Genomic DNA, 16,020 nt, shown 5'->3' with positions numbered 1-16,020 from the left:
GAAAATCCCTGAAAACATTGCCAAATGGGCATACAGCGCGTACCTGGTTGAAAGCTAGTTAGAAATTAGAAAACAGGGATGCCTGGGTGGCTCAGTAGGTTAAGCGTCTGCCTGGCTCAGGCCACGATCCCAGAGTGGTGGGATCGAGTCCCATATCGGGCTCCTTGCTCAACAGGGAGCCTACTTTTCCCTCTCCCTCTGCCTTCCACTCCCCCCTGCTTGTGCTCTCTCTTTCTCTGACAAATAATAAATTCTTTAAAAAAAATTAGAAAAGAAAATGGACTGGGAGAACACCTCCCAAATTCTGAAAAATGAACAGAATGGCTCAAGATGCACATAAAATTACATAATCACCCTGTGGTTCATCAGCATTGAGCAACTAGGCCCTGAGAAATTTTGTTCTTAAACTTATTGGACTGTCTGCTTCCATCTTTGTATTGTTTCTTTATTCTCTTTTTGGTAGGGTTTGGGAGGAACAGGTTCATCATCTTTTAGTCTTTTAGCTTGGTATCACATGTTTCATGGCCTCAGGCTAAGATTCATCCAAATCAGTGTGGTCAATGTCTTGGCCACAGGACCAGAAAAAACTTAAAAGTTCATTGGTATTCATTTCCATGTCAGGGATAGCCTTGCCTCAGAGACTGGAACCATTTGAAGTCCCAGGGCAAAGACTGGCTCTTTCTAGTCTCTGCTTGGATGGGCACTGCCATTTTTTTGTACCTGAGACTTTCTTTTTGGTTCCATGACTGACCCTCACAAGTAGCATTGCCTCTCTGGCAGTGTTACCATCTCAGTCAGATTTACATGTGGAAGCTGTCCTGCTTCTTTGAGGTCACTATGCTTGGTAGTGCCTAGAGTGGTGCCTGGTACTTGGTAGATGTTATCTGTCTGCATCTCTGCGGTGAGCCATTATCATTTTAACTCAGGGACAAATTTCTTCTCTCTGATTTCTAAGTTCCAGACCAGGGTGGGGCCTGAGGGGCTAGTGGGGAGGTGTCGCTGTGGCACCTGAAACCTGACAGCAGTGCCTTGCTGGGTGCTTTCCTATGTTGTAGCTGGAATCTGGCTCCACCTCTCTCCCTCATGGCCCACATTAGAGCCCAGGGAGGCTGAGGGATGAGTGGGTCCTCCCTGGGCTTTCTCCTCCTCCTCTCCCCTCTGCCTGTAGGTAATGAAGGGCCTGGCTTGCCCTTCCCTGGATAACCTGCCCTTAAAGATTGGCCATGTGGCCTCTTCTCTGAGTTTGCTTTCTGATTCCTATGGGAATCCTCTCACAACATTTTCTTCTCGCCAGGACCCAGCCCTTGCTCAGAGCCCAGATGTACGTTGGATGGGTACAGGAGCCCTGCGAGCCTCACAGATATGGCCCCCTGCTTCACCTCTCAGGAGCGACTCTACTCTTGGGGACCCCCTGGAGCCTCCCTATGAAATAGGAGTGTGTGACCTCCTGGCTGGGCAATCCGGTACTCGCCATCTAGCTCTAAGCTGTATGCCACACATCCCAAAGTAGTGTTGTTATTTCACCATCTGTCCTCTTACGAGAATCCTTTTCAGTCTTGGTGCTTAGCCCTGTGTCCTTTCTACCCTTCTGTAACCCATGTCTACCTAACTCCTCCTCACATTGCACTTCTCACTCCCCAGCCCTCAGCGGACACTGGGGAAATGTGAAATGGGTGTTTAACGATAGTCCATACTTGCTTGTAGGCCCAGGAGTCCTCTATGTGGGGGAAGAGTGGGCCTCCTCAGTGGGGTGCCAAGAGCTGGGCTACCTTCTCTCATGGCTCTTTCTTCTCCTTCAGAGCCTCCTGTTGCCCAGGTGCCTGCCCTTTCCCAGAGAGAGGTGTGTCCAGGAGACCCATTGACATCCCAGCCTCGGGTGAGCCATAAGACCTTTGGTCCTTCATGACATCCCAGCATTGCTGCCTAATGGAGTCACTGAGGCTCCCCCTCATCTTGAGTCTCTGTGTCCAGTGACCTCATATCCAGAGACCCAGGTCCTGGAGACCCCTTGAGCTCAGAGTTCTTCTGCTGGGTGATGCTCTCTCTTTCACCCTTACCAGATCAATCCTATGCTCACTCAGACTGGCCTGTCCCCTTCCCCTGCCCTCTCCGAAAAGCCAGGAGCTGTAGACTGACTCTCAGACATAGGACTGTGTTTTTCAGGAGGCTGTGACTTTCAAGGATGTGGAAGTGACATTCTCTCAGGATGAGTGGGGATGGCTGGACCCTGCTCAGAGGAACATGTACAGAGATGTGATGCTGGAGAATTACGGGAACGTGGTTTCTCTAGGTAAGGCATTGATACCCCCGTGCTTCTACCCACTCTTACTTCTGCCTTCTTACTCTTTATTATGATGTCTAGACAGGGACCTGACCTGGGCTTTGACCCTGGCTCTATCACCTAGTTTTCTTTTTTGAAATGTTGTGATAATGATGCCTATTTGCTGGATTATTACAATGATTAAAAGTCATATGTGGGCTCCCCGCTCGGCGGGAAGCCTGCTTGTGTTCCCTCTCTCGCTGTGTCTCTCTCTGTCAAATAAATAAATAAAATCTTTAAAAACAAAAAAAGAAAGTCATATGTGTCAGGTTCCTAGTTAGACGTCCAAATGGTGTTGGTTGATTTAACTGATTGAGTTGTCGTGGCTCCCACCTCCAGAGAATCCTAGTGATCCTTTTGGCTGTGACTTTTTTCAACCTCTTTTGTCTCTGCTCAGAGCTGTTGGAAATGGCTGTCTGGGCCTCCTGTCCTCGCTTCCTCCACCAACCTCCCTCGCCTTTCCCTTGTCCTTGCCAGGACCTCAGGCCTGAGAGGGTCCTGGAGAATAGTTCTATATGATTATCCACCTTTCCATCTCATCCCATCCCCTTCTCTTCTGCAGTGGGACCATTCACCAAACCTGTTCTGATTTCCTGGTTGGAAGCAAGGGAGCCATGGGGCCTGAATGTCCAGGGAGCTCAGCCTAAGGGGAAGCCAGGTGTTGCCCCTGCAGGTGAGTTTCAGAGAACCTCTGGATCTTACTCCTCTCACATCTCCTCTTCTCTTTCTTAAGGTCTTTTACACCAAGTAAGTCACAGGGAACATACTTTGTTGTTTGCTAGAAGGAAGATCCTTAACAGTGTTGCTAAGGAGTGCTGGGCCTCCCCTGTTTCTCCTCTCTAGACTGGCCTATTAGACATTTGTTTCTGGCCCTACCTCTTCCCCAGAAACCTTTTCAGTAACTGTTCTTGCCCACTGGAGGGCTTCCCTGTTGCACTCTTTTCCATTCAGTGATGCTCTTCCTCATCCTTCTGCTGCACTCTTATTGGCCCCTGGCCCATGCCCACCCTTCATGCTCTTTGAAGAACCCTAATCCCACTCCTGCTCCTCTTCTTTGCCCCTATGATAGGTTTGACTTCCAGTTCCTTCAGCTAGTCCTCCATGGAGCCCCTCCTGTGGGCTCTTGGAAGCCTTCTTATCCTCTTACCATGATTTCTGTCCCCTGTCTTACTGTTTAACATTCACTTTTTAACTGGATGTGATTTCTGCATATGTTTAGCTGCTGTGCCCACCTTACTTCCCCTCCTCCCTTCCCTGTCATCTGGGACACTGTTCCATGTTTTGCCCTCCCAGACTATTTGGTAAAGGTATTGGCAGTCAAGCAAAAGCTTCACCACCCAAGAGCTTGGCTTTTTTTTTTTTTTCCCTGTCCTTTGGTGCTTTCTGCAGTTCCAAGTATGGAATAGAGTACATTGTCTTGTGTTTTATTTTGTGTCAGGAGGTGAGCTCCAGATTAAAACAAACAAGTTCGCCTTAAAACATGAACCTTTGGAAGAAGCAGAAACCTTAGCTGTGCCATCAGAATGTTGGATGATTGTTTCTGAGGGAATGGGGCTCAGAGAATCTTTTGAGCAGAAGAGCAGGCTAAAGGAACAATGTGGAAGTCCCATACAAGTAAGAGTTAAGAAAGAAGAGACCAATTTCAGTCATAGGACAGAAAAAGAATCTGAAGAATCAGGAAGAAGTACTAGTCGTAATTTAAAACATGCCACATATTTGAGAGTTCCCAGAAGAAAGCGATCCCTTAAACATGGCTGTAGCCGACACTTCCGAGGGAGTGCATACCACTATGACTACAAGGAATATGGGAAAGGGCTCAGGCGCATAGTTGGCGGATTTAGCTTACACCAGAGAATTCATGCTGGACTAAAAGCAAATGCAAAGGATGCACGTGGGAAAGACTTCAGCCTTAGCTCACATCACCAACATGGGCAGGATCTTCACATGGTGGGGACATCATATAAGTGCAGTGACTGTGGGAGGACCTTCAGTCATAGCTCTCATCTTGTATGTCATCAGAGACTTCACACTCAAGAGAAACCATTTAAATGCAGGGTGTGTGGGAAAGCCTTCAGGTGGAGCTCAAACTGTGTACGACACGAAAAGATTCACACTGGAGTGAAACCTTATAAGTGTAGTTTATGTGACAAGGCTTTCCGACGTATGTCTGCCTACCGTCTACACCAAGAAACCCATGCTAAGCAGAAATTTCTTGAGTCTAATCAGTATGAGGAAGCTCTCACCTATGGCTCAGGATTTGATCATCATTTGAGAGACCAAAGTGGGGAGAAACCCTTTGACTGCAGCCAGTGTAGGAAATCCTTCCACTGTAAATCATATGTTGTTGAACATCAAAGGGTCCACACTCAGGAGAAACCTTATAAATGTACCAAATGTAGGAAAACCTTTAGGTGGAGATCAAACTTTACTCGTCATATGAGAATGCACCAGGAAGAAAAGTTCTATGATCAAGACACATGTAGAGAAGACTTCAGACAGACCTCCAGCTGCAGTCAGTCCCAGAATGCCCTGGCTACAGAGAAAGCTTTTCCTTGTCAGCAGTGTGGGAAAACTTTTACTCGAAAGAAATCCCTCATTGATCATCAGAGAATTCACACAGGTGAGAAACCATACAGATGTAGTGAATGCAAAAAAGAGTTTACCCATCGGTCAGCCTTTATTGCTCATAAGAAGCAGCATGCCATTCAGAGAAAACCTGAGGATGGGCCATCGTTTAGTCAGGACAGAGTTCTACAAGTTCCTCAGAGCAGTCACACCACAGAGGAAGCCTACAAATGTAGCCAGTGTGGCAAAGCCTTCCGTAATCACTCATTCCTCCTCATCCATCAGAGAATTCATACCAGAGAGAAGCCTTATAAGTGTAGAGAATGTGGGAAAGCTTTCAGATGGAGTTCTAACCTCTCCCGTCATCAGAGGATTCACTCTTTAGAAAAACAGTACGAGTACCGTGAAAGTGGAAACACGCCAAATCTGCAGCCACAAATCCTCACTGGTGAGAAACCTTTTTGGTGCCAAGAATGTGGGAAAACTTTTACACGTAAAAGAAGTCTTTTAGATCATAAGGGAATACACAGTGGAGAGAAGCGCTATAAGTGTAATTTGTGTGGGAAATCTTATGATAGAAAACATCGCCTTGTTAATCATCAGAGAATCCACACTAAAGAGAGACCTTTTAAATGTCAGTGGTGTGGGAAAGATTTCATTGGAAGACATACCCTCTGCATTCATCAGAGAAAACACACCAGAGTGGCACAGTCTGAATGCAGCCTGGCTGGGTTGTCTTCCTGCCAGGACACAGCGGTGAGTTTACAGGAATTAAAACCAAGTGGGGAGAAGCCCCTTGAAGATTCTGAGGAAGCTTGTGACCAGAGCTCCAGGATCACTGGACTCCAGAACATACCCATTGGGAAAAAGTGCCACAAGTGTAGCACCTGTGGGAAAACTTTTAACAAAAGCTCACAGCTCATTAGCCACAAGAGATTTCATACTCGAGAGAGGCCCTTCAAATGCAGAGAGTGTGGGAAGACCTTCAGGTGGTCTTCAAATTTGGCTCGGCATATGAAAAACCATACTAGAGATTAGCTTGGGGTCTGAGAGTGGGGGGAGAGGGGTTCCTAGCAGCCCTGCTAGAGAACCCTTAATTATAGGCAATATGGGGAAAAGCTTCACAAAGGGTCTAGCCCTTTCTATTTTCGAATCTGGTGGCAGAGAATCCTGAGAATTCAAAACCTCAGGGCATCCCCTTTCTTACCTGCTGGGGAGTGTGATGCTGGGGAAGAACAGCAACCTGTTCTTTGGGGCCCTTCTGGAGGCTTGGGCCCCTGAAGTGGCCTTTGCACAATGGTCTGGAGCCTCCAGCCAGATAATAAGTCAAAAAGCAGATACTATTGCCCTTTGTAGTTTGACAAAATGTCTGTGATGTTATGGGCTGTGGCTGCTGGGAAGGGGCCAGTTGAATCCTGTGGTAGTGCATATTCTGTTTGACTTTATAAGCAGCAGCAGTAGCAGCAAGAACTCCTAGTCTCCCCCAGATGCCTCCTGGGAGTTCTGGCTGCAGCTTTGGCCTTCATATCTCGCTTGGACATCTGCTGTGGGCATAGAGTTGTCTCAGCAGCACATGGAGGAGAGCAGGTTTGGACTCAATCACCTGGAGAATGGGGCTCTTCCAGTGCCCTGTCGCTGTCTCCACCCCACAGTCTGCATGGCAACAGCAGGCCGTCTGTTCAACAGAAATGTGCTGAGCACCTCCCATATGCCAGACACTGTTGTGTATGCTAGAGACCCAGCAGTGACCAGAATAGACAAAAGATCTGCCATCTTGGATCTTTACAGACAATAAACAAATGAGTTATATAGTACTTCAGATGGTGATATGTGTTGTGGACAGAATGAATCAGAGAAAAGTGAGAAGCAGTGCTGGATTAGGAGGTGGGTCGTGATTTTAAGTAGGCTGGTTAGGGAGGACTTCAACTGAGAAGGTGAAACTTGAGCAAAGACCTGAAGGAGGTTAGGGCATGAACCCTGTGGGTCTCTAGATCCAGGCACAGGAGGTGGAATCTTGTCTCCTGTCCTTGGAGAATGTCAGTGAAGTCCCTGGGCTAGAGTGGAGTGAGCCAGCAGAAGAGAGGGCCCCAGAGGTAGTGGGCCACACCATGTATCATCATGGGTCACCACTGGGGCTAGAGCTTCCTCAAAGTGAGGTAGGGAGCTTTTGGACAGTTTTGAGTTGAGGAGTGATGTTACTGAATCTGAGTTACATTTACAAGGTTAACCACAGACCCAGGGACTCTGAAATTATATAGCTGAAAGATTTTTATGCAGTTATCTCTGCTCTCAGTTTCCAGTGATGGAACTCTCTCCTCTCCCCTCAAAGGGCCTGAATTTTTTATAAGACCTCTAGCTCTCCACAGTTGTAAACATTTAATTATTGTGCTTGCTTGCATCTCTTAACTTGTGCACACTATGGGGCCCCTCTAACCTTTCGTGTAGCTTTCTTCACATGTTGGATCCGGTGCTGGCATTGGGTTCAACCCAAAGGTACCAGTTCCCATGACTGATGCCCTCTGGAGAAAAGGTGGCCTGGTGGGGGAGGCACCTCCATCTCGCTTGCTAGCTTGACTTGAAACAAAAAGAATTAGCTCAGTGGCATAGGGATAAAGGAGTGACTTTTCTAAAATTTGTGTAAGTAGTCATTGCTTCTGATTATTGAAGAGCTCACATTATGAATATAAGAATAAAATATCTCACTTGATAGTAGAGGACCATCTCAGACTACATTTTACTGCTCTGAGTTGGGGCACACCAGTGGGGCAGACCATTTCTTGTAATACAAGAGAAGAAACCGACCTGGAAAATGTCCTCTCAATAGAGTACAAGTAATCTTATCCTTTCTGGATTGATGTGGGCAAGTGAAAATGAAGACTTTGATACTTTGTGGTGATGTCACATGGAGTAGTCAGAGGTTGGGGAGAAGGGGCAGACATATGTTCGTGTTCTGGCCCCTATTCAGCTTTGTACTCAGGAGGGTTTGGTAATCCTGGCTCTGCATCCTTTTCCTACAGCAGCAGCTGCCCATGGCATGGAATCAGGTGTCCCATCAGTGGTATAGTACCAAAAACTAGTTCTAGAAGTGGCTGGGCAGGGATCACAGTCCCATGTGCTGAGGCCACAGGGTCATGGGGAGGGCCTTGGAGTTACCAGATCTGGGTTCCAGGCTCAGTGTGCCTTTTCTTGGCAGGATGATCTTGGACAAGTCGCTGAACATCTGCATCTATTTTCTGGCATGTAAAGTTAGAGTAATTAAGCTCCCTGATTCCTAGGATTGGAGAAAGAGGGCTTGGTTTGCAAAGGCTCTGGGTTAGGTAGCTGATCCCTAAGACCAGAGCCCTCACAGAGCTGCAGCTCCAAGTCAGCTTTGGCTTCAAATCTGGTGCTACAACCGAGGAAATACCTCTTTTCTGTTAATATTTTCACATCCCCCCCAACTCCTTGTGCCACTGTCACCTCACAGAGTTCCTGCCCCAATAGGGGTTTTGTACTGCCATTTTTATAAAGTGAGATATACTTATTTTTAAACATTCAAACCAAATTTTCAAGTGTACAAAGAAGTAAAAATCAACAGAAATCCCTCTATACTGAGGTAAGCCTTTAATATTTTGGGATTGTACTGATGGGGTCTGTTCAGTAACCTGAATTTTTAAATAATTTTAATTATATGAGTAATATATTATTAGAGAAATATTAGTAAATAACAGCTTAGCTAAAAGAAGTCTCACTACTTGCAGCTAACTACTACTAAACATTTTGGTGCAATCATCGTACCAATCATTGTTGGATTTAACTTTCACTGTCTGCCCCTGAACACCCCTGGACTGGCCTGACTTGTGCTGTCTCCCTTCACCAGGAGTGTAGACCATATCTTTGCTGGCTCAGGTCCTCATCCATCAAGATTAACCCTTGCCATCCCTAACCCTTGTCTGTCTTTAAGACCTCTCCCCTGGCCCCACCTCTCTTGGAGCCTGTGTCTTACTCTGCTGGGTGTTGTCCAGGTTTCCAAGAATTAGGCCTGCTACTGCAGCAGATAGGGCACTCTGGAGGCTGGGTTGGGTGCTTATTTATCTGTTTGCCATACAGAGATTTTGTACAAGATTACCTCTATTAAGGAATATGGAATTGAATTTAGTTCAGCTAAGTCAGGATTGGAGTGTTTTGAAGGGGTCCTGAGTACAGTGTTGACTGGAGGTTACCCACAAGCGCACTAGTTAGCACCAGCTTAGGTGGTTCCAAGCCATGTGGCTCCAGTTGAAAATTTCTGACTGCCTCAGCCACCAGTTCTCCTGTCATACCCCATTCTGGCCTGGAGAATATGTAGGCTTCTTTGAACCCTGCCTTGCTTTCTTTTGCTGCCTAGGAAGAACCGAAGTTGGAGCTGAGGAGAGCCAGAGGGCTGGGACTCCCAGAGAGGAGTAGGTATTGGAAAGTCTTTGAATCAGTTCAGGTGGTTGACCCCTGCCTTGCTGATAGAGCATCAGCCCACACAGAGACATGTATGGAGAAGAAAGCACAGGAAATACAGGTTAATAGGGACTTCTCACACTCCTCAAGATGACAAGTTTTACAAGCCCTAGCATGGGTACATGTGTAGAACAGTGGGAATTCAATGTGGTGGGAGTGGAAATTTTGTAATGGGTCCTATGCCATGCAGTCTGCAAAATCTTGTACTGTGCATACCACCAGCCATTCTGCTCCTGGATAAACCCTAGAAGAACTTCATGTAGGGAGGAACATTTGTATAAAACTGTTCATTGCAGTATTGTGTAGGTAGCAAGACTGGGAAAAGCCCAAATGTCCATCAACAGAAAAAAAAAGGGGGGGTTGTTTTGGTACTTTTGGAAGTGAATACGAAAGAGCTAGAGTTTCATCTTTCAACATAGATAAATCAGAAATGCTGAGAAAGTTGCAGAAGTTATGTACAATATGCCATTTATGTAAAATTAAATATACTCTGTATCTGTAGGCACATTATTTAAACTTAAATTTGTGTTTCACTTTTTTAATGAAATGGAATAGTAGTTGCCGACCTCACAAGATAATTGGGGGTGGGGGAATGGTAAATGAAATAATGCATGTAATAAAGTGTTTTGATTAGTGGCTGGCATGCAAGCATTGTTGGCATATAGTAAACAATGTTGTTACTGTTTTGCACAATAATATCTTCCTGTGGATTCAAATTATATGATGAAGAGTACAAAATCATGTATTGGAATGTTGTGTGAAAGTTGTGTTCTACCTTTTCATGGCAGAGCCTGCTGATGGAATGGGGGGGTAGATGGAAGCTGTAGTTGTGTTTTACTTCATTTTAAAAATTGATGTAGATGGGTCACATGTTGCTTAATGGGATAGTGTGTTTTTGTTTTTTTTTTCTGTTTGCTTAAAATACTTAAAAATAAAATGTTTTTAAGCATGGGCTGTGGCATCTTACAATTTTATAGAAATCCTGGTTCTGCCATTTATATAATGTTACTTAGAGTGAGCCATTTAATCTCTCAAGGCTTTAGTTTCCTCACCTACAAAAATGAGTAACAACACAAATGGCTATTAGTAAAGGAATGGTTGAACAGTTCTGGTGCATCTTTGATGGAATACCATACATCCTCTTAAAAAGATTGAGGATATTCTCTGTGTATTGTATTGATGTCCAAGACATAGAGTTTATAGGAAATTATGAGCTCTATTTTCTTTAACCTTTTTGCCTAAAAATAGCAAGTGAAGCCAGAAGCTCTAGACTCAAAAGTTTAAGAAATGGGAAAAAAAAGTTTAAGAAATGGGATCCTGTGGATGATGTTTAGTCAGCCATTCCATTTTACTAGGTAAGTGAAGGAAGATGAGTAAATGTTTTTATGCACAACTGGCATACCTATTAAGCTAATGCTAACCCTGTAGAATAGCAAAGAGGACTTGTATTACCCAGGTTATAGTCAGGAGCCAGAAACCATACCAATTATTTTAAGAAAAAGAACTTAGAATTGTTTAATAGGTATATCTAAGTAACTAAAAAGGCAAAAGAAAGTGCTAATTTATCATGGAGGCAGTGACTTGAGACCTGGTGCCATCCCAAGACTGGGGGAACTGTAATGGAATCTGACCCCATTTTTGATGTTTGACCACTGACAGCTTTTAAGCCCTCCCCCTCCCCCCTTTTGCCTCACATCTGGGCAAGCTGATAAGAAAGCCCAGATACTCCCTCAGCACTTGAGGTGAAATTTATGCAAACCCTGGCTTTTTCCATTACCCTGGAAACCCACACCTGTAACTACAATAAAAATCAGAGCTATTTGCCCCTCCTTGCAATCAGGGCAAACTGACTAGCTTGGGTGCCTGTCTTGCTCTTCCTAGAGAGCCACATTATGTGAATAATAAACTTTTTCATGACCTCTTGATGTGTGTGCTATCATCTGTCTTGACATCTGAATTAGTTTGGGGTGGTGGTACAGTACTGATCCCACCTCCACAGAGCAAGCTACAAAGCAGGAACAAAAGAATTGTTAAAAGGTAGGATGTTGGAAGAGAGCACCTGTAGAGCTAACTCAGACCTACATGGAGGAGAGCACTGCTGAGAGCACTGTTGGTCTGAATTGGAAGGAGGACCCTATGGTGACAGAACTGCAAGTTGGACCCAATTGCTGCTACCAAAGGGAACAGCCGCTGCTGGAGTGAAGAAGCATTGGGAACAGGAAGCAGTGCCCACATACCAGAAAAACCCTCTTCCTCCTTGTATTAGGGTTCTCCAGAGGAACAGAACCAATAGGTTGTGTGTATACATATAGAAAGAGATATATGGAATTGTGTTTTATGATTCCAGAGGCTGGTAAGTCAAAAATCTGCAGAACGGACCACAGACTGGAGACCCAGGAGAGCTTATATGCCTGTTCTGGGCTGAAGGCTGATTGTTGTAGAACCCAGAAGAGCCAGTGTTGCAGATGAAGTCCAAAGGCAGCTGGAGAATTCTTTCTTGCCAAGGGGAGGCCAGTCTTTTTGTTCTATGTAGGCCTTCAACTGATTTGATGAGGCCCACCCACATAATGGAGAGTATTTTCTTTACTCAAAGCCCATTAATTTACATGTTAATTTTATCCAAAAACACCCTCACTTCAGAAACACTCAGAATATTTGACCAAGTATCTGGGCACCCTGTCACCCAGCCAAGTTGAGGCACACTAATCACGATTCTTCAACACTGCAGCTTCCCTCTCAACATTTCTTGATGCCAGAACCTAATAGGGAAATAGCTGGCAAAATAGAGATGTGGTTCGCAGAGTTGCAACCCCATCATCTAAAATCATCTATAGAAGAGTGGGTTTGAAGCAGAGACAATAAACTAATAACTGGCACAGCTTTCCTAAATTATCTTAGAAATTCCTAGGATGTTTGACTTAGAGATTTGAGACCAAGAATGTTTGTTAAAGAAATTATGTGTAGGAGCGCCTGGCTGGCTCAATTGGAAGCGCATGCCACCCTTGACCTCAAGGTCGTAAGTTCGAGCCACACAATGGGTGTAGAGATTACTTTAAAAAGATACGTATGCTACGTTATGGACAGCTGCTCACTTAAAGATATAAATTATGTCATAACCAGTTCATTTTACCTGTGGACCTTGTAATAATTAGGTGTTTGGCCTTAGTCATCTTATATTGAACTGAAAGTTGAAAGCCCAAGAATGTATTTAAGATATTTCTGCTTAAAAACATTATTTTACAACAAAAATGAATACATTTAATAAGTATGTTTAATAAATTTAACAAAGTAAATTTATGATTTTAACAGATTAAAACAGCACAGACATCTGATTTGCCTCCAGTGGAACAGTGACTTAGGTGATAAAACCCCAACAGAGCATAGGCAAGAGCAGATAGTAGACTCCTATAGCTCTGAATTCTAAATGAATGAATTAAAAAGGCAAGGTTGCCTTCATTTATATCCCATAGTTGGGCCATTTGTCTTTGTTGCCCAACTGATATGTGGGCACATTAGTTCAAGTCTCTTGCTATGAAATCTAAGGTAGGTAAGGCAAGGAGAATGTATACATCTGCTGATTAAGTTTCATAGGATGTTAAAGTAGTTTCAACAGATGGTTACTACCAGTGTGGATCTAAGAATCTGAAAAATAATATTGGATAGAAGTAGAGAAAATTGATCTAAGTATGTATGTTTTCCCTTTGTGACTTCAGGTTTGAATGAGAACAGAAGACACTGCCCTCGGACATGACCATTTTAATGGTCATGGAAGATTCTTCCTTGGTGAGAAATCTAAAGAGTCCTTATATACTTAAACCAGTACTAAATATTGAAGTCAGCAACCCAGGAGAAGTGTACTTTTAGATTCATGCAAACATTTCACATATTAGTTATATTCATGAATCTTAATCATATGGAAACAATATAAAGTTTTTGGAAAAATCCACAAATTTTTCTTCCTTTTGGTCTATTTACAATTAAAACAATTACTCTATAGACATACAAGTTTTTATCATCAGATACTCAGCTGAGAAGTTCATTCTACCAAGGTACATTCTAATGTGAACATAAGCAGAAACTTTTACATGTTAAAAAAAAGAAACATGTTTTTTACATGTTAAAAAAGATACATGTTAAAAAGAAATTTGCACATAAGAAGGAAGTCTGGTTGGAGTCCTGGGAGCAAGCATGGTGACTGCATTGTCACTGGTAGGAGCTATGTAGGAGCTATGTTAGGTAGGACTACTGTAATTCTAATTGTATGAGGTGACTTGTAGAAGAATGTACCAATGGATAAACTGTGGTCACTGGTACTGGAGTAATCCAATGTCTAATAAGAATTGGTGTTTTCCTGTCCTCAAGTGTTTCAATCACACAACATGAGGCTTTAACCCTAGGATGACTTTCCACCTGTCATTGGTTGCATTAGTTGGGCTGATAATCTTTTAAAACTTATTTTATACTTTTTTAAAATTTTTTATTTTAATTCAATTTAACATATACTGTATTATTAGTTTCAGGGGTAGAATTTAGTGACTTATCAGTTGTGTACAACACTCATTGCTCATTACTTCAGTGCCCTCCTTAATGCCCATCACCCAATTATCCCATCCCCCTACCCACCTCCCCTCCAGCAACCCTCAGTTTGTTTCCTATAGTTAAGAGTCTTATGGTTTGCCTCTCTGTTTTCGTCTTATTTTATTTTTCCTTCCCTTCCCCTATGTTCATGTGTTTTGTTTCTTAAATTCCACATATAGGTGAAATCATATGATATTTGTCTTTCTCTGATTGACTTATTTCACTTAGCATAATACTCTCTAGTTCCATCCACATTGTTGCAAGTGGCAAGAGTCCATTCTTTTTGATGGCTGAGTAATAATTCCATTGTGTGTGTACACACACACACACACACACACACACACACAAACACACACACACATCACATCTTCTTTATCCATTCATCTGTCCATGGTCATCTGGGCTCTTTCCATATTTTGGCTATTGTGGACATTGCTGTTATTAAACATTGAGGTGCAGGAGCCCCTTAGAATCACTATGTTTGTATCTTTTGGATAAATACCTAGTAGTGCAATTGCTGGGCAGGAGGGTAGTTCTATTTTTAACTTAAAGCTTATTTTATTTTATTTTAAAGATTTTTATTTATTTATTTGAGAGAGAGAGAATGAGAGATAGCACGAGAGGGAAGAGGGTCAGAGGGAGAAGCAGACTCCCCGCCAAGCAGGGAGCCTGATGCAGGACTCGATCCCAGGACTCCAGGATCATGACCTGAGCCGAAGGCAGTCGCTCAACCAACTGAGCCACCCAGGCGCCCCTTAACTTAAAGCTTATTTTAAATATAAAAGTAACCCATATGTTCTGAACTCAGATTGGCTGAACCTGGCAGGAGACAACTTGATCCACATTCTCAGGCATTGAAAAAATCAGTAATTGAAACTGCTTTCTCAGGTGGTGGTCTGAGTCAAGTTGAGAATAGATTACTTATCTATCCTTTCTGTTTCTTAGCAGAGTTGGGAAGATAATGAAAACTATCAGTGAGGAAGGAGGGAAGATATCAGAAGAGTTAGGGGACCTTAGTTTCGTCTGGTCCCTTGAATTCAGCTAGGTATCAAATCATTCTGAACACCTGTGAATTCAATCTGGGATCTAAGAAAAGAATTGCTGCAATTCAACAAATAGAAAATTGACCACTTTCTGCAAGGTAGGAGGTGTGGAGAAGTGAATCTGAGGGGATATATCAGAAGATAAACCACCATGGGAGGAGGGAGCCTCCATAAGCCAGCTACCGGAAAGTGATACAGCAGCGGAGTTCAAAATCAGAATTTTTAGAAGTCTGCTCCTGTGAGGGACATTCCTGCCTGAAAATTGCTCAGGTGGCGAAGTGGGGCAGAATCTTGTTGGGACTGTGTGGTCTCAGGATCCCCAGGGTCACAGAAAGAACAGGGGTGCCTGAGTGCAGCAGAGTTTCCAAGCTTTGGAGCAGGGAAGCTGGCTACAATTAGCCCTGGAGTGGCCTCTCAGATAGGTGTTGCCATGAACTTCGAATGGCAGCGGGATCTGGTGACCACTTTCCAAGCAGGGGTCCAGGAAGCAGCAAAACCCCTGTGAGACCCTGCTCCTTCCCCAGGGGAGCGGTGCAGGTGTGAGCACCATAAGGCATCCACTCCCAGAGTAGGGGCCCAGAAAGAAGGCCACAGTGAGACTCCCCTCCCTCCCCTGGGAGGATTGGGGCAGGTGTGCACCGCAGGAGTCTTTGGAGTTTGGCACATGCGAAAGGGATTGACTACATTTAACTGAGGGTGCACTGAAGAATGGGGACTGAGATCATTAAGCTCCAGGGCTGGAGATTGGGATGCTGCCATTTTTAATTTTTTTCATCCTCAAAAGTGGCAAAGAAAAGCCTTCAGGGAACAAAAGCCACACAGAGCAACCCAAATCAGCTTACACTGAGTCTGACCCCTGGCAAGGGGTGGTGCAACTCTGCCTAGATAAAGACACTTGAGAATCAGCACAAAAGACCCCTCCCAAAAAAGACCAGCAGGAACATCAGGCTAATACCAAGTTTACGGATCACACAGAACTGAAAAACTCCTGTGCTAAGGGAAAATAGTATATAGAATTTGAGTTTTTTCTCATGATTCTTTAGT

At 44.0% G+C, this 16,020-nt stretch overlaps 1 protein-coding gene across 2 annotated transcripts in view; it reads left to right on the top strand.

Annotated features, from left to right (window-relative positions):
- ZNF445 (zinc finger protein 445) overlaps positions 1 to 10,306 on the top strand; it is a 50,178-nt gene extending 39,872 nt beyond the window's left edge. For both annotated transcript variants that reach the window (XM_028107044.2, XM_088026862.1), the window contains exons 3-7: positions 1,295 to 1,463; positions 1,800 to 1,876; positions 2,164 to 2,290; positions 2,883 to 2,993; positions 3,759 to 10,306. In XM_028107044.2, coding sequence (XP_027962845.1) covers positions 1,295 to 1,463; positions 1,800 to 1,876; positions 2,164 to 2,290; positions 2,883 to 2,993; positions 3,759 to 5,923 — 2,649 coding nt within the window. In that variant the 3' untranslated portion in view covers positions 5,924 to 10,306. The remainder of the gene's footprint in view (positions 1 to 1,294; positions 1,464 to 1,799; positions 1,877 to 2,163; positions 2,291 to 2,882; positions 2,994 to 3,758) is intronic.
- Positions 10,307 to 16,020: the final 5,714 nt, after the last annotated feature.

Source organism: Eumetopias jubatus, unplaced genomic scaffold (assembly GCF_037043125.1).
Source record: "Eumetopias jubatus isolate StellerSeaLion01/CBP00866 unplaced genomic scaffold, mEumJub1_p1.0 scaffold_1, whole genome shotgun sequence".
NCBI classification, from domain to species: Eukaryota; Metazoa; Chordata; class Mammalia; order Carnivora; family Otariidae; genus Eumetopias; species Eumetopias jubatus.
The sequence above is the reverse complement of the archived record's forward strand: the minus strand, read 5'-3'. Positions and strand labels throughout refer to the sequence as shown.